Source organism: Talpa europaea (assembly GCF_964194135.1).
Source record: "Talpa europaea genome assembly, chromosome: 6".
In the NCBI taxonomy this organism is placed as follows: domain Eukaryota; kingdom Metazoa; phylum Chordata; class Mammalia; order Eulipotyphla; family Talpidae; genus Talpa; species Talpa europaea.
In genome coordinates, this window is record NC_140072.1 from 28,086,456 (window position 1) to 28,107,644 (window position 21,189).

Sequence of the window (21,189 nt, forward strand, 5' to 3'; positions counted from 1 at the left end):
CCTCCTCCTTCCAGACCCATAGAGAGCCCTGTCCACCATTTGTCACCAGGACTGCCTCTGTGAACGTAGCCTCCAGACAACCAGCAAGCTACCCAGGGTTTATGTTACCATCCCCATTTTGCAGGAGCAGAAACCATCTGACGAGCCAAAAGCCAGCTCCCTAAATTTGCACAGCCATGGTTAGCTCAGCAGAACTAGCCCTGGTCTCCAGCCCAGCCTAGTCCTCTTTCACTGCCCTGGTGCGGCCAGAGGCAGAGAAGCCAGGGGACTGGAGAGAGGGGAGGCGTGGGGGCAGAATGGCCTCCATGGGGGTGAGGGCTCACACTCACTCACGCTCCAAAGGCGCTGAGGCCTGAGATTAGTAATAAGTAACGGTTGGCTCCCCAGTAAGCCAGAAAAAAAAATTAGGGCAAGTTCTCTGCTTGAGGAAACATCCAGCACAGCGCCCACCACGTGACTAGCCAGACCTGGGCAAAGACACAGGCGCTCCATGTAAACAAGGCTGCTGCCATGTGTGGAAACTGGAGAGGGCCGCGTTTCAGGCCTCCTGGGAGGGCAGCCGAGGCAACTGCCATCTCATATATTTCTGTTATCACATTGACTTGGGGGAGTTTCAACAGCGTTTGTCAGACCATGTAAGAAAAAGCAGGAGCCAGGCCTTCCGAACAGGGCGCCTTTGTCCACTGCTGACAGCCTGGCCCTGAGCCCGCCTCAGCCTCAGGGGAGGGTTTTTAGGTCAGAAGGAAAATGGGAGTGGGGGAGCTGCAGCCTTAAAATCTGTTTTAGCACAAAATTAGGGCGATGTTTCCCCTCTTCCCACAGCCACACCCACGACCTGGGAGCAGGGGGCAAGGAGTGACACCTTGGTAGTTACAGTACCTGAGAAAATACTGGAGGCCTCATTAGCCCCCGCAAAAAAACGCCATGTTGGGGCCTCCCCTGGTGGCGCAGCGGTTGAGCTCTGGGCTACCAAGCTGCCTGCAGCCTCTTCAGCACCGGTTCGATCCCCGACCACCAGCGAGGGTCCCACATGGCGCGAAGACCTGTCCTGTCCCGCCCACTGCTCCCCTCAGCAGTGTACCTCGTCAGTCTGCCTGCTCTGCTCCCCGCTCTGGTGAATCCTCTCACCCTCCCTCGCTTCTGACTGTACCCAGTGCTTGTATAAAATAAATTAATTTAAAAAAAAAAAAAAAGCCATGTTGCAAATTGCCATCCCATGGCGCTTCCCCAGGCCACTTGGTTAGACCACTCTCTCTTTCCAGGCAGCCCAAGTCGGAAAATCTTGACTTACCTTTCCCAGGTGCGCTGGGGGATGCGACATGGAGAAAATCTTCCAGTTTTATGGGGGACGTGGCCAGCGAGCTGGGAGTAATTTCCGAAACATCCGAACTTCAAAAAGCCAAAAGGATGTTTCCTCGAGCCAGTTAGAGTTCGAGGCTTGCGTCTCCTTTATATTAAAGTTCACTTTCCGCAGCGTTTCGGGAGACACTGCTCCAAAGGGGGCTATGAGAAGCCCCTTGGAACGCCCTGTTAGGTTTTTTCCTCTAAAAACCCTTTCCGAAGGGCTCCTCTACTCAGGAATCGGCCAGAAAATCAACCTTGCGGGTCAGCGCGTAGTGCCCAGGGGTATTTTTAGGGCTGGCACAATGAGCTTCAGGTGCCTTCACCTTTCACGAAAACCCAATCACCTGCGCGGGCAGCCCCTGGCCTGCTGGGCTCCGGCCTTCTTGCGGGCCTCGCGCGCCATCTCCTGGACGCGGGCGGTACTGCTGCCAGGGGCGGCTGCTCCCCGGGCCCAGCTTCCAGAACAACGTGTAAATGAGCCAGGGGAGAGCCATGAAAAAAATTACTCTCAGACACCAAAAAGCAGTCATCGATTTCATTTTCTACGACAAATATGCACTTAATAATATTTTTTCTTGGGCCTCCCTGGTGGCATAAGGGGTTAAGACGCAACCTATGAAGCAATCCGCAGCCTCTGCAGCATGAGTTGGATCCCCCGCCAGCCGGGGAGAAACTCACACGGTGCGGCAGACCTCTCCTGACTCGCCCGCTGCTCCCCTCAGCAGTGTACTTCGGTCAATCTGCCTGTTCTGTTCCCCACTCTGTCTCTGGTGAGTCCTCTCACTCCCCACAACTCTGCCCTGTACCCCCAGCTGTTTGCATAAATAAATAAATCTTTAAAAAAGAATATACTTCTTTGTTTTTTCCTAATCATTTCCTCATTCATCACTCAATTGGCATGTAGTTGACCACCTACTATGTGTCAGATGTTGTAGGGTAAGGTAAAAGTTATCAGGTTTATTCTGCCCTCCCACCATCAGGATAGTTGATGGATCCTTGCGGTCCTGCATGCATGCCTGATGGCAGGCACCTGGAGTAGTGTGTGGGCATAGGTAGATGGGATTCACCTGGGCTGAGACTGGGCTTTTAAGGGCGGCGTCAGTAGACACCGAAAGAGAAGCTGAGAAAGAAGTAGCAGAAGCCAAGAGAGAAGCAGAGAATGCTGGAGAGCCCAGACAGAGTGAAGACTTGCTGGGGGCTGGGAGGCCTGCCAGCCTCCTGGCCCCCCAGCACCCCTGCCTGCCATGTACCTGGTAATCCCAATAAAAGACCTGCAAAAAACCACTGAGGATTCTGACTCCTTTACCTGGTCTGCATGAGATCCAAAAACCTGCACTGTGTCCATTCCTGACCCTACGGATGTCATGCTATGTGCTGGGGGAGAGATGAATCAGGCCTCCCTTATCCTAAAAAAAAAAAAAAAAAAAAAAACAAGATCTTTTTCTGTAAACCTAAAATTTCTTTTAAAAATTAAATGAAAAGGCTTGGCGGACCGGGAGTGTGAGGGCCAAGAGTACCACTGCAGTGTGAGGAGTGTGTGTGTACCACACGTTGCAAAACCCCAAGCAAAAAAGTCTTCTTGGGGCAGAGGGGAAATGGTCTAAAGGGGCCAGAGAGTGTGTCTTTTGACTGATGGTAAACAGCAAAATAGGGCAGAGGAGGTGCAAGCATGACTTGCCGAATCAAAAACTCCCACTACTTCCTTCTCTCTCCACAGAGGTCAGCAACACTTAGGAACCTCTGGTCGCTGAACATCTAGGGGAGGGGGAGGGGTGCAGGAGACATGGGGGTCTGAGGATGATTTGTGGCAGCTGTGAGGCCGTTGGCTCCATCCACAGCTGTGGGACAGTAAGTGCTGCGGCCAAGAGAAAGTAAAACACCAGCCTTTAGAGTAAAAGAAACTAGGGCCTGGGTCTCCATTTTGCTGCTGGGTTAAGGCAAATCACTTAACCTCTCTGAGCTGCAGTTTCTCCACACAGTAGTAGTGGTGACAATAACAACTCCTCCTGTGGGGAAATCACTGGGGGCAATGGGTGTGAGCCCCAGTCTAACCCACAGACCCTCACAGGGGACCGGCTGTGGTGGTGTCTGGGTGTGAGCTGAGCCCCTGCTGCTGTTATCTCAAGCTCTGTGTCCAGAGGACCCCACCCCACAGGCATTTTCCACATGGGGCATCACATGTGGGGGTCACGTGCTGCATGGGGCATGGTTATGCCACTTCCCATCCCACTCTGGGGTGTGACCCAATGTCGCCAGAGGAGAGAATGGAAGTAGTCCAGGGCCACAGAAGCCCTTGGAAGCTGCAGGGAGCCCAGGCAAACACAGTAAGACTTTCCAGCAGCTTCAGCAGCTTGTTTGATCCACCCTCTAATGATGAACCCCGTGCTACTCACACAGGTTCCCTATGAGTTCTGTAGAAAACTGTTCTAAGGCAGGAAAGGGAACCCACGGGGGGTGGGGGGGTAACCGATCTAGAGCAGAGCAAATACATTTGGGAAATGGCATTAAGCGAAAGTACAGCAGTTCCTCCTCGGCTAGACAGCTCAGACCTTTAGTACGAATGTGGTTTAGGAGAGGGTGTGGGCAGCGCTTCCCAGTCTTCTCTGGTTATAAAGTGCGACTACAGGTGCCTCTGAAGTCCCGCTAATTCACTGCATAAGGCCAGCAAAATGTAGTCCCGGATTCCTATAAACCGCAGGCAAGACACGCTGCTGACAGTGCCTGCTACAGGGAACTGATTTTGCTCCCGCTAGGGACCAAAGCTGTCTCTTAACCAATAGAAAGGCAGCAGGAGCCCTGCCCCACAGGTGGGCTTTTAGGGACCCGCTCACTTTCAGTGCTTGGATTTTTAAGCTGATTGAGGAGGGGAGGGGGTTCTTCAACTTGTGGTGCATTGAGGGGTTCTAGGAGACTTTCCCCAAACTCCCAGACATGTCTCCCATTGTTCTGCTTCAGCATCTAACATTCCACCATTTGGGTTTAAAGGCCTGGTAACTAGTTCAAGTGCACATAAGCTCAGGAAGAGTGGCTGTGGAACCAGCAGGAGTCACCCCGACTCCTACTCAGTAGGTGGGGTGCCTCTCAGGGGAGCAGCTCCAGTGGCAGCTTTATTTTCCTGGTAGGGAAGTTTCTCTGGCCTTCTTTGGAAGGCCAGAGGAGGTACACACACTGAGGAAGGAGCAGGCCGGCTGTCAGAGCAGAGTAGCCCCTGCTGGGACTGGCAGAGAAGAAACAGCTTAGTTCTTGCCAACCTCAGGTCGCACATGGAATTTCATAAAAACTGACATGCAGGCCTGAAATGTCAGCACCTTACGTACAAGCATCATGTAGTTTGTTCCCCTCTGAAGACTCCATCCAGAGTCTCCAAAAGGTTCTCCTCACCCACCAGTTATGCAGCCTTTATGGCACAGGTCAGACTCACAGCCAGGCCTGCTGGAACCTTGCCCCAATTCTGGTAACTGAGCCCAACTGCTCGGTTAGTTCTGAGATTTAAACACTTATTCTTGTCTTCCACTTTGCTTCCCAAGCCCTGAATTTGATTCCCTCCAGATCCTTCCCCCTCATGTCTTAGTTTTCTGCCTGCCATTCCACTTCAGGCCTCCCAGCTCTGTGGCCCTACCCTCCTTTGAGGATCAGAGGGCATACCCCAAGTCCCAGAGCACAGCCATCTGGCTGTCCGGATCCTCCCAGGGCTCCTGCTGCTGGAGGGAGCCTCACGTGGCTGTGCTCCACCTGCTGACCAGGACAGCTGCTCACTGCGTCCTACTGGGCATGCCAAGGGCTGAACCCCCTTGGCTCCTTTCATTGTTGCTCTCATTCCTGCTGCTCTGTCTGGGCTCAGCTCCCTGGAGGGTGGGTTGGGGGCAGTTTCTACTGATGACATCTTCCCCACCTGACTCTCCTCCCTGGAACATAGTCCTCCACAAAGTCAGTTTTCAGATTTGTGTTGCTATAAGATATTCTCTGGACCTGGAATCCCTCCCCAAGTTCTTGTGCTTTCAACTTTTCTGGGATAACCTGCTGATAATTCTGCAAATGGCCAACAACAGGAATTTCTGGGAAAACTCCTGGGCTAAAAGCGCCCCAGTGAGGACAAGCTTGACCACCAGGGGGCAGTATTAGCTAACGCTCACTTCACAGAGTTGAGGTCACTCTCCCTTTTATCGGGTTGTGGGATGGAAGCAAATAAGAGTAACACAAAGATGCTGAGAGATAAGTTCTTTACAGGAATAAGTTTATTTTATGTTAACTTGCATGAAATGAAAAAAATGGGTTGTCAGATGACGCATTCAAGGGTGCTTTTTTGAGAAAGATTTCAATGATGTCATAGGGGACACCTTCCTTGACCTCATTCCGCTGAGCCTAACCTGACCACTAGAAAGTGCACTCTACAAGGCTGTTGGGGCACACCAGTGTCCAGCAGGTGTACAACTGGACCCCAAGCTCATCTGTTGTAAGGTAGATAATGGTAACAGGCCCCCAGTTTTTACATGCAGAAGCTGCACCCGTATAAGGTTCAATGATTTAAGTCTTGACTTAAGTAAATTCAGAACATGGATCAGAACCCCAGGACTCTTCCTGGTGCAGAACACCTCCACTGCACTGCACTGGACCCCAAATGAATTAATCAGAAGTTGTTATTGAGAAGAGACACTGGGGCCCAAAAAAGAGAGTCTCCAACACCTCTTTCGGCTCTGAATGATGCAAGTCTAGAACTTCAGGCCTATGCACTGGAACATTTCTCCTCCCAGAAGCTCCAACCTAGTTGAGCACCAGGGCCCTCTTATTCAGGCTTCACTGCAGTCAAAAAGAGGTGAGCTTTACTTTAACAAGTTTAAGACATGAATAGTCATTAGATTGACATAGGTGATAGACCCAAGGAAAACAGCTTTGTGAAATTATGCACAAAATTCCCTTAAATAGAAAAGTTTCCATGTCCATGCATTTAAAATAGAATTTAGTTTATAGGATTTTAATTTACATTCAATTTTGGAGAAATTCGTCTATTGCTAATTCACCACATCAAGGTAAAAGCATAAAACAAGGTAAGTGCTTAGGAAGCAGGGCCTCTGGTTCTGCTTGGGGATGTGTAAGACAAAAAGAAGTCATTACTTCTAGACAGAAGACCTTCTGGTCTGCCTGCCTGTGTCACACTCACTGGCCAGAGGGAGCCCCAGCCTGACCAGGGCCCTATGCTGGCACCCACTTAGAGCAAGGGAGCAAGTTCTGTACTCACCCAGCCTCCAATCCAGAGATGAAAAGAGCACAGGGTCACTGTCACACAAAGCATCAGACACACGAGACACACAGTTTCACAGGTTGCAGTAGCTGGCATGACCCTGGAGGCTGGAGGGGACTTTCATAGGTGGAGACAAAGGAGCAAGGAAACTGCCAGCAAAATCAGGAAAGCAGGCAAGCATCAGTGTATTTAGGGAACTTCAAGAACCATTCTTTCACTCTAGCTAGGTTATATAGTGCACAAGGTAAGAGCTGCATAAGATGGTCCTAGGTATTTCCTACAGTCCTAGCGCAGGATCAGGAACCTGGAGTGAGCATATGAATATTGTTTAGAGTGAGCTTCTCAAAAGGCAGGACATTCCTCCAGGGCAAGGAAGCAGTTGTGTTAAAATGGAATTGTCTTCGTTTGTACACACTGCACCAATGATTGCTTCATTGCCCATCAGCAGCAAATGCACCTTTTTTTGCCCACCTGAGACTGAAGCTGAACCCTATAAACAATTCTCTTGCCAGAGCAAGATGTTAAGTTTTTGTTACTTGAGAGACATCGCAAGAAGCAGGGATGTCTCGCCCCAGTTCTGGTGCACATTTCTTTGTTCTTATTCCTGCAAAGCTGCAATGTTTGGCCAGCACCCCTAGTGACCCCTAGTAGGAATCTTCCCCAAAACTTTCACAGCTGAGGTTCTTGGTAATGCTTTCTGGCAAGTTCAAAGCCACTCCTTAGCTAGGCAGCTTCACATTAATTTATTGATTCATCATTGGACAGTTTCCTTCATGCCAGACTTGACCTGCTTGAACTTGGCCTCGGCTAAATTTTACACTATCCAGTGGCTCCTGCCACACCCTCTCCAATGAGATCTGAATTGCAGCCCTAGAGCGATACCTCCCCTAAATATATTCCTTCCTGGGTTAGTTGGAGTTTTCTTTACCCACTAAGTAGCCAAGTCCTTATGATGAGTTAATAATTCTTCATTGGCTACCTTCCCTCCTGGACTTACTGTGTAGTTTCAGTCTCCAGATTGGGGTCCCACAGACCCCCACACAGCACTCCTAACCATGCATTCACATAATTCCTGCACAACCCGAGAAGGACCCTCCTCAAGCTGCTCCTGTTTCATCCTAGGTCAGATTTCCCTGACAAATCCTCTGAGCATCCTGAGTCACCTCCTCCTACTGAATACCCACTGGATCAGAAAAACAGAAACCACTCCGAAAATTCCAAGCAGGAATTAATTTTTAATACAAGGACTTTGGGGCTGAAATCTGGGCCTCAGGGCCTCCCCGGTGGCGCAGCGGGTTGAGCGCAGCACTGTGAAGCTGTCCGCAGCCTGGATTCAATTCCCAGCCTGCCAGAGAGATAACCACATGGTGCAGCAGACCTCCCCTATTACAACTGCTGCTCCCCTCAACAGTACTTTTGGTCTGTCTGCCTGTTCTGCTCCCTGCTCTGTATCTGGTGAATCCTCTCACCCTCCCCTGCCTCTGGCCTGTACCCCAGCTCTTGTATAAATAAACAAATCTTTAAAAAAAAGATCTGGGCCTTACCTGTTCCTAACTTGCACTGTGGGCAGGTGATTTGGCATCTCTGAAATTCAGTTACCACTTCCACAGAGATAATAATAGTACTTAACTCATATGGTTGCTTTGAAAAATTATGTAAAATAATCTCTGACAAATTCCCAGGACCTGGCATGTGATTAGTGCTCACTAAACGTAAGCTGTTATTAGCGTTACTTTTACAATCCTCTAAATGCTCCAACACACCTGTACCGAAGAATCTCAAAGCCACATCTGTCTGTGACTGAGACAACGGGATGGGAAGAGGACATTTCAGCAAGAAGATGTCCATCCCCCAGTTGAAGTCTTAGACTCAGGATGGGACCCCAGGTTTGGGGGATAAAGGTTGAATATGACCCAGTCCCAGATGCCTGCCTGTCCTCAACTAGCGCAAGTTATGTCATTCTCAACTTCCTTCCGCTAGACTGAACAAAGCTCTCACTTCCAGAACCTTTTCAACATTTTAATTGAAAATGCAATATATACATATTGTTTCCATATTTGTACTGATTCGAATCTACCTTCGTCATCTTTTTCTATAATCTTATTCTTTTTAAAATCTGCCTAGAATCCTTGATATGGCTACAGCACAAATTTAACCAGATCTCTCTGCCAACCATGCAATACTTTTCTAGTCCCTTCCGGTCTTTAGCTGTGGTGATGAACATCTGTGTACATACTGCTCTTTCTGAGGTAGAAAATCATCTTACCTCTCAAAGTGGGAGCCCCAGAGGCCACTTTTGTAGCCATGTGTGAAAACACTGGGAAAGGAGCTGAGGACCCGCATTCCAGTCCTGGTGCAAGCACTGATGTCTTTTGCCCTCATACGCCCTTCACATCATCTATCTGTGTGACACACGTTCCTTGCTTGTCAGGCAGTGATAACTGGACTGGCTTTAAATTGCCTCCCAAAGGCATCGAGAGGCAAATAGAATGTTACACGCAAGTGTGTTTTGAGTGCAGTACTGACCCACGTCTCACAAGTCTCTCCTCTGGTTATTTACTGATCCCACAACTGACATGTTGTTCAATGACTGGGCCAGTCAATCTTCAACACGGCGCCTGCCACACCCAATGCCCCTTCTAAGGGAAATTGATTTTACACACACACACATACACACACACACACAGCCCTTGCTTATAGGCCTCCTGGGGCAGCTGGGCACTACTACCCTGTACGTACCTGCCTTCTGCTTCTCCATCACTGACTGAACTGAACTGGGCACCTTCCCAACAGATGGCCCCATGGCTACAATGGAAGGTTCTACCCAGAGTCATCCCAGCTCCTTCTGATTCTTGCTCTTGGGGAAATCTACCAGGAAATCATGAGTGACCAAGATAGGACAAACACAGAATGCATGAAGAGAGACTGCAGGAAAGGCTATTAGAAGTTGAAGTTATAAATAAGCCAAAATTGGGAGGAAGCAGAAACCTTACATAGACTGAAGTTATAAAGTAGGAAAGAAGGTGAGGAAGAAGGTTGGGGAGACGTGAGAGACACAGAAAGGCAGAAACACCAGAACCAACTGAGTTCTGACAACGCAAAGCGTGTGAAGGTGCACCAGCTTTGACTGCTGAATCCAGCATGTCCCCAGGAGACCCAGTCACCGCACGTCCCTGCCCTGTCTGCATCATGCCCTCATGGGGCCTTACTGATGAAGGTTAAAAGCAGGAAGTTTGGAAAGGAAGCACCACAGGACCAGAAACCTGGCTCACACAAGGCTAAAAGCCGGAGGTGGGGGGTAGAAGTGATTAACCGAGTCTTTAAACCAGCTATAGAAATGAAAAATCCTTAGGTCCTGAATGTTATCTGACTGCTAAAGTATCCTGAGGCGCTGATAAGAGGTGGGATATGGAGACTGAGGGCTATTCTAGAGAATCACTCTAAAAATCAGCCTAGTCACGCCCTAGTCACGCCCTAGACGTAATTAGGTTAACAAAAGTTAACAACTCCACAAAGGAATAAACTGCTCCCATAGAAAGGAAGACTAGGTGCAATTTCTGCACTGGCAAGAGGCAGCAATCCTTCTGCCCACCGGTGCGGATGCAGGTGCCCCTCATGGCCAACCTTCTCAACTTTGCAAAACAGCAGAGGCAGCTCTCCTCGACAGGCTACCCGCCTGCGACCATGCAGGCCTCTCTTAGCAAGCGTGTCCCTCTCAGGGGCAGCTCATTCTGCCCGCTTGTGACTGTGCAAGCATTCTTTACCCTTCCCTTCCTTTCACAAAAAACCTGCTCTTCTGGAGATATATATCTTAAGTCAGATATATATTTACTTATATATATATTTATATATATATATAGATCCCTAGATAAATTTGAATTTCAGATAAACAAGGATTAATTTTGTTAATATAAATACATTCTATGCAATTTATTTATACTAAAAGGTATTTATCTAAAATCCTGATTTTACTGGGCATCCTATATTTACCTGGCAACCCTCTGCCTAGTGCTGGAGGCAGGATCAACATCTGCAGCAGCTGTGAGAGAGTCGTGTGGTCTCCATCATAATGCTGGGAGAGGAAACCAGGATTCAGCTAAAATATGTGTAATGTGAATCTTAAGCACTTTCCTCTCTCCACTGACAAACACACCCCTACAATAATGAACATGATGGGTGGTTATAATTTACTTAGCCTCTCTATAGGCAGATAGTGGGCAAATACACAGTCTTATTTTCACATCAGTGCTGCTATGTAAGGAAGCAGCTAAATTCTTATCCCCATTTACAAATGAGTACTCTGAGCATCAGATAACTTTCTGAAATAAAAATAAAATTGAAATTAAATTTCTAAAAGAGCTTTCTTTTGGACACATACCTAGAACGAGGAACAAAGCTAGAATTCAAATATAGTCTTTTCCCTTTTCATAATGGAACCCTGCCTCCAACTACTAAAAAATGATTCTTGTCATTCTCACAAATCTGAAGATGCAAAGTCTATCCTCAACCTTCCAATATCTTTGTTGGTCCCCCTCAATACTGGGGCTTGTATCAGTTCGCTAGGGCTGCTGTAATAAAAGGACCACTAAGTGACTTAAACAACAAAAATGTATTGTCTCACAGCATGGAGGCTAGAAGTCCAAGATCAAGGTGTCGCAGGGTTGGGTCCTTCTGAAGGCCATGAGGGAAGGAGCTATGCCAGGCCTATGATGGTTAATGTTATGTATCAACTTGACTGTGCCACAAGATACCCTAATATGCTAACATCTAGTTAAACATGATTTCTGGGCACTGAGTCTGTGAGGGCATTTCCAGAAGAGGCTAGCATTTGACTTGGTCACTGGCTAAAGCATATTACTCTTCCCCACGTAGGTGGGGATCATTCACCCTGTGAGGACCTGAAAAGAACAGAAAGGCAGAGGAAGGTTGAATTGGTTTGAGTTGATAGCTCATTTGGCCTTGCACTGGACTTATAAAAATGGCACACCTGGTTCTCAGACCTTCTGAATCCATATTTTATACCAACAGCTTTCCTGGGTCTCTGCTTGCAGATGGCAGATTATGCCACTTCTCAGCCTCCATGATCACATAGCGAGTTCCTCACAACAAATCTGATCATATATAATCTGTTGGTTCTGTTTCTCTGGAGGAGCTGACTCTTACCAGGCCTCTCTCTTTGGTTTATAGAAAGCTATCTTCTCCCTCATCTTCACATCATCTTCCTTCTGTGCATGTCTGGGTCCAAATGTCCTCTTCTATGAAGGACGTCAGTCTCATTGACTTTGTAGCTACCCTAATGGCCTCATTTTGACTTAATCACCTCTATAAAGACCCAATTTCTAAATAAGGTTATATTCTGAGACAGGGGTTAGAATATCAACATATTTGGAGAGGGGGCAATATAGTCCATAATAGGGTTTGTAGAGCTAGTTAGTTTATTGCAACACAGTCTGCCTTTAAAACAGGAACCCAAGGGAATGGATTTCAAATGATGGAATTCTGGATTTCAAGTGGCAGAATTCTAGTTTTGAAATTATAAGAACAGTGAGGAGCAACCTCCACACCAGTGGCTGGCACTCATAGCCAACTCAATGGTAGAAAATGGAGCTTTCCAAACCCCACCCCTGAAAGGGGAAGGAGGCTGGTGGGGTAAAGGGGCTAAACTGAGGCTTTTGGCAGTTAGAACTCTGCTGGGACTTTGACAGGTAAAATCTGCTGGGGCTTGGCAGTTAAACTGCTGGTAAGGTGCAGTGTCTATGGAGAAACAACCAGCTTGTCGCATACGACTTCAGCTTGGACCTTGGTTTCTGCTCAGTGGATGTTATTAGATGGGACAGAGGGCATCTGGTCATATGCCAGACTATCAGTACTCTCTCTCTCTCTCTCTTTCTCTTTCCCTCTCTCTTTCTCTTCCTGCATATATAAATCTTGTTGTTTCACAGTGTATCTGCTTGTGGTCATGTCCTGACTGGAAAGCATTCAAGTGAGGACCAACCTCTCAGTTCAACCCAGTTCCCCCCAGGCTGTCCTGTTTCAAAAGCAGACCCTAGGGTGGCAGAGGCCTACCCTAAAGTTCTTAATAACACCTCATAGGTGTCACACCCTCTAGCAAAGGGGCCCTAGCAACTGATAGAATATGGATTATTGTGAGGACCAGGGATTGTGATGGTAGCCAGGCTGTGGAATCTGGTGAGGCTAAATATTACTGCCTCAAAAGATGTCCTTTAGTCCCAATTGGCAGCACTGTGGTTTTCTGAATGGCAACAGAGGACATGGAGATGATGGAAACCCGGGGGGCAGGAGAAATCTGCCCACCCTTTCCCAAGATGGTGCCTGACGACCCCATGTCTGAAGGGAAGTCCAGGGCTTCTTTGGTAAGGGGCATGCCTGGTCTCACTGTCCCAGGCTGTTCTGTAGGGGAGTGGAGGAGTACCCTGGGGGCAGTGATAGGCGCTGAGTGCTATGACATTTCAGACAGCTGCCAAGAGGAGCAGGTGAGGAGTGCCCCATCCCCACAGTTGGCACCCAGCTGTAACCAGGGTCCCAGGGGCCCAGTATAGGATTGTGAAGTCACTTAAAGCTGGCTTTGATCCCTCCTATTTACCTCCCCATTTAGGGCCTCTTTCTCCCTCTGTGGATGGGTCCCAGCTCCCCCCACAACCCTTTTGTTGGTTGGGGTACGTTTAGGTTCTCTTAAGGAAAACCAGGGTTTCTCGCCCCATAGACTTGGGTGTCTAACTAATCTGAAAGTTAGATAAAGTGGGAATTTGAAAATCACAGGAAGTCAGACTTCTACCTCAACTCCCCAGCACCTCCCCATGCACCTTTAGGTACCATTCCTTTGTGTCAGTTGGGCCTCTGCTTAACACAGGTCCTGATAACTCACTGGGGGTGCATTTGTAATATCAACGCAGTCTAGATCTTCACAATTCCTGATACTTTCAAACACCACTGTCCTCAGGAACATGGAGCCAAAGGAGAGCATCGGGGAGGGTTGGTGGTGGGGGCAGCACCATAGTGACACCTCAGTGTCCTCTCTCTCTCTCTCCCCTTCCCTCCTCAGGAGGCAGAGTCCCCGAAGCCGGACTCCTCCTACGACCACCTAGAGGAGATGGAAACTTGTGAGGACAGAGGCTGCCCAGGGCCACCAAAGTTGCTGTCCCCCAAGGCCGGCACCACCACCAAGGGCCAGGCGGGAGATGGACCTGAACTCACCGAAATGCCTACAGCCCCCGAGACTCCAGGGAGCCCCGAGACCGAGCGCAATGCCGAGATGGAGCTGGAGAAGGTGCGCATGGAGTTCGAGCTCACGCGGCTCAAATACGTACATGAGGAGAACGAGCGCCAGAGGCAGCATGAGGAGGTGATGGAGCAGCTGCAGCAGCAGGCGACACCCCACCTGGTAGGTGTCTGGGAAGTTTGGGGCGTGGGCTGTTGGCCAAGAGGTGCCAGGTCCAGCCCTGGAAGGAGGGTGGGGGGCTGACACTGGAGGCCAGAGAGGCCGCCCCTGACTTGTCCAGGAGTCTACACTACCCTTCCAGCTGGGTGCTTCCCCGGCTCCAGAGATGGACTACTCAGGGCTCTAGTGCTTCCGTGCTAAGCTGAGAACCAGCTCTTTAAAGAAAGTTTGACCCCAAAGTGGACCCACTGACCCAGGATTTTCCTCGTTTGCATGGGGGAGGCAGGGAGGGCCCTCAACATTTCCCCGGTGACTGGATTTCTACCACTCTCCATTCCTCTCTATGTCTTAAAATATGATGCTCAGAATCCCTACCTGCAGCCTGACCAGTGGATTTTGCTGGAACCATTACCAGCCCTGATCAGGGCTACATGTGTTCTGTGGGATCACACGCCTTGTTGTCAATCAAAACCGAGACTTCCTTTGGCAGGAAATGGGTTACTCTCCCCTAATTCTGTCCTAAATGGGGATAAGAATGCCTGCTTGCTATTAAATGGGATGTTAAGTGCTTAGCACTGTGGCTGGGCCATCACAAGCATAAATAATGAAAGATGTTATTGTGTAAAGTAGTGCTGTCTGGGCTTTAACATCCGACAGCTCTGGGTTTAAATCCTGAGTCTCCCACATATAAACTTTGTGACTTGGTTAGTGATCCTCTTTGAGCCTGGGTTTGCTCTTCAGTAGCACCTACCTCATGGGGTCATTGTGAGGATGAAATGAGAACACCAGTAAGATACAATGCAATGAGCCTGGCATATTAGGTAAGTGCTCAATAAATGTTAGCTATTCCCATTTTTATGTATTCATGCAGTTCACTTCTTGACCCAAATGCAACAGCTTACATTCATCACTTTTTGATTTTATTGGGATGTAATGTATTAGCTATGCTTCCCAGCTCTGACTCATTCTCAGTTCTGAGAAATTTGCCTTCTGCCTTTGTCCAAGTCATTGCAGTAATTGTTGAGGAGGATATGACCTCAAGGAAATACCACTAAACGATCTCCCTACAGGTTAGCAATGTTGCATTAATCAGCACCCTGGAGTGACATTTTATCCACCTCACATGTCTCTACCTTGTCCAAAATAACAACCCGAGACACACTGTCATGCAGTTTCCCAGAATTAAGATGTTACAACACCAATAGCATTTCCCCCAATTGACTGGTGAAATTTTTTAAGAAAATGAGGTTAGTTTTGTATGATTTGTCCTCGATGAACACACGCTGGCTTAGCAATTAGCATTTAACTGGGACTTTCAGAATCCACTTTTTCCCTCTCTTTAATATTTTAGGAAATGTCTAAGATTCTGGCTCATTTATGGATAATTTTGAATTCTCAGAGAAAAGTTTCATTTTCAAACGTGTGGGTTTTTTCCCAGTATGCTGGGATAATATTTGTTACACGTTGGAGCCAGAAGCTGTTTAAAGCAGGTACAGTGTAGCCCAATGTCTTTAGTCCACGCGGCACCCTAACCATATTTCTTTTCCCTTTTTTTTTGTTTGAAAATCTTTCTCCTTGCTGGGGGAGTTGGAAACCTTGGCATATAGTCCTATCTGCTCTGTCTTCTGCTTAAAAGACTGACCATTGAAAGTGCTTTGAAAAGACTAAGGGTTTCACAAATGCATGTTTTTTTCCCTCAAAAATCACAATTATCCCCCATCAGCATTTCAAGCTGAAATGGGGCAGGAAGTCTGTGGATCCAGGCCTACAGAGAGACATAGATCTGTCCAGCCCTCCAGGTTCTCCTGTGAGAATCCTGCTTCCTCTGGTCTTCAGCCTTTCCTGCTATTCACTTTACAGGTGGCAACATAGGGGTCATTTTCTGTCCCCCCCTCCTTGGTTATATCTAGTTGCTCTCACATCTTATTGTTAACAATGGTAAGCCCCAAACCCTAGACTTTGATAATAGTTTACAAAAGTGTTTTAATGTTTGTGCATTTACTAGGAGGTGGAGAGCTGCTTTTCAAGCTCTCCACCTTTCTCCTTCTGGATGGATGTGGGGGTAGATTTCGTTGTATCGACCCATGCTTCTGTGAGTATATCTCTGGCTAGTTTAGGGTAGCACATTTCCTGCCATCTGGCTGCCTTCAAAACATGTTCCATGATTTTTAAAAATATTTTGAAGACAAAACCATGGACGATGCCTTCTTAATGACAGATCAAAATAGTTTTATCAACTCTGCCTGACTTATAGATGGATGCTTTCCACAGTTAAAACAGGGGTCCAGTGGCCCTCAATTATGTAGAGGCCAGAAAAGTGCAATGCAAAGGCAGAACCAGACAGGCACACACACACGCTGCTTTCCCACACCCATCACCCTGAGGGCTCGGGGAGGGCCCCCACCCATCCTGCACCACCTGTCCCCAAGGGAGACCAAACCCTGAGCCCCAGAATCACCAACTGACTCCATGTGAGATGTGCCAGGCCCCAGAAAGTGAGAAGTCATTTGTGCCCCAGACACCGCCTTTCACTGTGCCACTGTTTAGAAAATGAGGTTGAGTGTCCAGCAAACACCCCTGAGACCCAGCATCAGAGTAGGGAGTCTCAGAGACTCCCTGCATGGGACCCAGATGGACAGTGTGGAATGCAGAGGCTGGGAAGTGCTAGCTGAGTCAAGAGCGACAAGAGCAGTCTCCAGAAGGAAAACCCATGAGCTCGCTCTTGTGCCAGTTTACTTTGCTAGGAGTTTTTCAGTTTGTGGCTCTTTTCCTCCTCCCCCTTGTGTGAGGTAGGCACTGAGACCCTCCCCTCCGTGGGGAAAACAACCTGCCCGAGGTCACATTCAAGAGGGTGTGAGAGCAGATGGAAGCCCCTCCTGGAGTCTGAGTCCTGGTTTTGCCAGCACCCTGTCTTCTTTCCCCCACAGTTCTCAGGAGGCCTCCAGGACCTCCTGCTCCCCCAGAACCAGTTTGCCATGTTCCTGTACTGCTTCATCTTTATACACATAATCTATGTCACCAAGGAGATGGTCTTCTTTCTCTTCTCCAAGCACTACCTGTTCTGCATTGCGGCCATTTTGCTCTGTTTGATTAAAACTTTGTGGTCCTACTTCCAAGTGCCTTGCTCTCTCCATCACTGGGAATCTCTGCACTATAGGGTTCTTAGGCCCTGATCCAAGTGAGCCCCAGACCCGTTCCTCCCACCCCAGCACCCCCTTCCCTCCCAGAGTGCATCCCTGCATCAGAACACACTCTCAGGGAAGAAAAGTCTCTGCTCTTAGTCATTTACAGCCTCGTGTGAAGAAAGAGATTCAGGCCTTGCACTGGGCCCGACTTCTCAGTGGGGCTAAAGATGCTTTACCTCCTGACAGGAGGATTTCAGAGGTTGCCAGGTTAGGGAGGTTTCTGCAGAGGGAAGTTTAGAAAGCCTTTCCAGAATCACAGAAATCACATCTTGACCAGGCTGGTTTGGGATCCCCCACATCTCAGATCTTATCTGAGATGTAAGGAGCTGTGTTAGGCTTTAGGGTAAGCCACCCCTCCTCCCCCCGCCAAGATGATCATGCCCCAAACCACAGAACCTGTGAATATGTTACCTTAGAGGGCAAAAGAGATTTGCAGATACTATTAAATGAGGGACCTTGAAATAGAGAAGTGATCCTGGATTCTCTAGGTGGGCCCAATTGTAATCACAAGGGTCCCTATAAGGGGCGGGGGGGGGGTGGGTAAGAGTTAGAGATGATGTAACATGGAAGCAGGGACTGGAGTGATGCAGGGGTACAAAGCCAAGGAAGCTAGCATCTAGAACAGGCAAGAAAGTGGATGTTCTCCTAATGCTTCCAGAAAGAATGCAGCCTATTTTAGACTTTTGACCTCCAAGAACTGTACAAAATAAATATGAGTTGCTTTAAGCTACTGTTCGTGGTCATTTGTTACAGCAGGAACAGGAAAATACCAGAGCCAAGACTCCTGGAGCTTGACAAACCTGGCAGGTCATTGGCCTCAACAGGGTGCACAGTTTGGAGCCTACCCTCAGGCAACATGGTTCTGAGAAAGATGCTGCAGCTCCAGGGGGCTCGGGACAAGCCCACAGGACCTAATGGGCGAAGAGTATCTCTTCCTCTGAGCATGCATGCTTGGGTGACAGGGTTAGCAAGATAAGATATGGATCTAATCCCAGAGACTTTGGGAAGGATGTCTTTAGACTTTAGACTCCTGATGGGACTGAGAACAAGTTAACAATGCTGCCCCTAGTGTGTGGGGGGTCGGGGAGAGATGCTGGTCGGGCTGTGTGGCCTGTCTTCTTTCCCCCACAGTTCTCAGGAGGGAACTTTCCACAGCTGTCTGCAACTGAGATGTATGTGATTCTCCAAATAAACAGGCAGCCCACAACCAAAAAGAACAGACTAGGGGGCCCATAGCAGGCACAAAGTGAAGTTGCCGTGTGTGTGTGTGTTTGTGTGTGTGTGAGAAACAAGAAAACTCACACACATGTAGGGAGTGGACAGTCCCTCTGACCCTACCAGCTCCAACCAGGAATGATGACCTACGGCACAGGAGACTTTAGAGAAAGTAGGGCGAATGGGATGAGGCAGACACGGCAGTACAATCCATCAAGTCTTTCCTGACCCCTCCTCTTCCCAGGCCCAGGGCTCTGCCTCAAGAGGGACAAAAGAATAAGCTTCTCTCTCACTGGGCTTGCTGAGTGATACTCGGTGAGAACACATGAGCGAATGGAGAGCACGCTGGGATTCGGCATCAGTAGGTAGATGAGGCCACTGAAGCCCTGGTGGCTTCTCATCACGCCACTCAATTCAGTGCATCCACCCCCATTTCTAGCTTCATGTGTGCCCCATGCATGCCTTCTGCTTTAACACCATAAGGGCCACAGGGGATAGCCATAGAGGCTAGTGGCATAAAAAGCCTTATTAATACATTTACCCTACAAGCAGGTAAGCTAGGACAGGTGGGAAGGAGAGATCACATGGGACAAAAAGGTCAGATGGTGAGGTAGTAGCTGTATTCAGGGAAAAAGAGGGTCACCCCTGCTCCAGTGAACGGTGGCACGCGTAATAACCTGGAAATCTGCTTTGGGGGCAAATAGTACAGTCTTGATTATCGGTCTGAATATGAACTTAATTCTTCAAGTATGGAATGCCTAAAGATTGTAGCGTGAGATAGGGATCACCACCTTCTCCCCCCAAAAAAAGGGGAAAAGTGTCCATTCTACATTTCTCCTGGGGACCATGATCTCTTCTTCCTCTCTCCAACCCAGGAATGTTGCTTTAAGGTCCCGAGTGTGAGGTTGGCATTTAGCTGTCCAGCCACTGTGGACAACCCAATAGAGGTTAACAGAAGTCCCAGTTGAGACAGGATGTGGCTGCTGAAACTGCCTAGGGAGTCATCTCAGAGGACCCTGGCTTCTCGTTGCTCCGTCCTCAGCACGTGGATTTTATCCTCACACCCTGGCTTTCAGCCTCATGACCCCAAGACAGCTGCTGCAATTCCAGGTATCAAGTCCACAACTCCAGGTCAGAAAGGGGGTGAAAGATAAAGGCCACCTCTGAAAAAAGCTTTCCAGAAACACTCACCTGCAGACTTCGGCTTACATCTCATTGGTCAGATGTGGTCATGAGGCTGCTGCTAGTGCAGAGGATCGGGGGTGGTTTTTGTCCTGGGTGCTTTTGTGTCCCTGAACAAAAATGAGGATTCTGATCATGTGTGGGTGGGAGAGATGGATGTTGAATAGGCAAATAACTGCATCTACCATACCCTGCTTTCTTAGGCCCCGCGCCCACTCTGTTCCCAGCTGAGCCAGACCTTGATGGGGGTTGAGGCCTTTGGGTGGGGCCCCGCTGGCACACTGCTGCACTTCTGTCTTAAGGCCTCATCCACATACCGCAGCAGGAAGGTCATGGTTTTCTCTGGACACTGGAGCAGAGTGTCCTTCTGACCTCTGTGCGAGGCCCCAAGACCTTACATAACCAGAGTAGCAGCCTTGTCTGGGGACTGAGGAGGACGTGCCCCTCTGTGTTGGGTGTCTTCAGCAGAGCTGCAAGAGGAGGCAGTTTGATGCTCGAGTGCCTCTGTCCAGAGTCCCAGACCCCACAGAACAGTCCAGTGCCTCCCTATCTCTCCTGTCAGCTGCCTCATGCCGAGCTGCTGAAGACTAAGTGTAACACATTAACTCAGCTTTAGCCTATAGCTCTAATAATCATCAAGGGCTAACAGTAAATATTCAGCTTAACAGGTAAGCTTAGGGAGAGAAAAATGGAGGAATCTTTCTGCTCCCCTGAGCCCAAGGATAGAGGAAGTCCTGGAGAAAGATGAAATCTGGAGGAGGGCAGAGGCAGCAGCTTGATTCCAAAGGCTGCTGCCCTGCCATGTCTGTTTCTAATCCCACTTTAGCAGGTGACTGAAAGAAAGTTGGCTAAGCTCTCTAGGCTTTGTTTGGGTACCTGTAAATTATCTAAACTCAGTGCCAAAAAAAAAAAAAAAAAAAAAAAACCAAAGCCCGATTTCAGAAATCTGACTTAATTGATCTGAGATGATGTCCCATTGATTGCAAAATGGCCATATATCAAAACTTAAATCCTCGCTGCCTTAGAATAAATATCAGATCTTGCAATCCCCATCGCCCCCACACACACACACATGCACACACACAAAAGTTCAGAGGCATTTTGACAGTGTCCCTGGTGACTCATGCCTGTTCAAGTCTGAGAAGCACAGCTCTGGGTGATGTGGCTCAATCCAATCCACCCTCAGCTGTGAAGACTCTGCTATTTTCCTGGGGGGCCTTTGGGGCAGGGATGAAGGGACACAGAGGCAAGATAGAAAACAGTAAGAAAATTGAGGGTGTGGTCCCAGAAGTGCCTGGGAGTCTCCATCAACATCTGGTGGGACCCTACAGAGGTGCCTCTGTGCTCTTTCCACTGCTCCTTCCTAGTCCTTGCTCCAGGACTCTGAGGAACCAAGGGATTTCACCCTGCACTCCGGGATTCACCAGAAAGTTCTGGAATCCCCCCAGCCTGTCTGCCTCTGTGCCTGTTTTGATCTGACTTCCAAGTATGTGGCTTTGGGAAAATCTTACTAATATACACTCATTCATTATTTAACGATTGTCACTGTTCCTTCAGGAAGGGTAAGCATGATTAAAAGATGGGATTTTTCCACAGGGCACAGCAGAAAAGCTAGGGCTCCTGCA

The 21,189-nt window shown here is 48.6% G+C and overlaps 1 protein-coding gene across 1 annotated transcript; it reads left to right on the plus strand.

The window, feature by feature from the left end:
- Positions 1 to 12,840: 12,840 nt before the first annotated feature.
- TMEM247 (transmembrane protein 247) lies at positions 12,841 to 17,139 on the plus strand (the record flags this gene model as incomplete). Its single annotated transcript, XM_084234782.1, is given in 4 exon segments — positions 12,841 to 12,957; positions 13,647 to 13,985; positions 16,910 to 17,099; positions 17,102 to 17,139. Coding segments are annotated over 4 exon segments (684 nt in total).
- Positions 17,140 to 21,189: the final 4,050 nt, after the last annotated feature.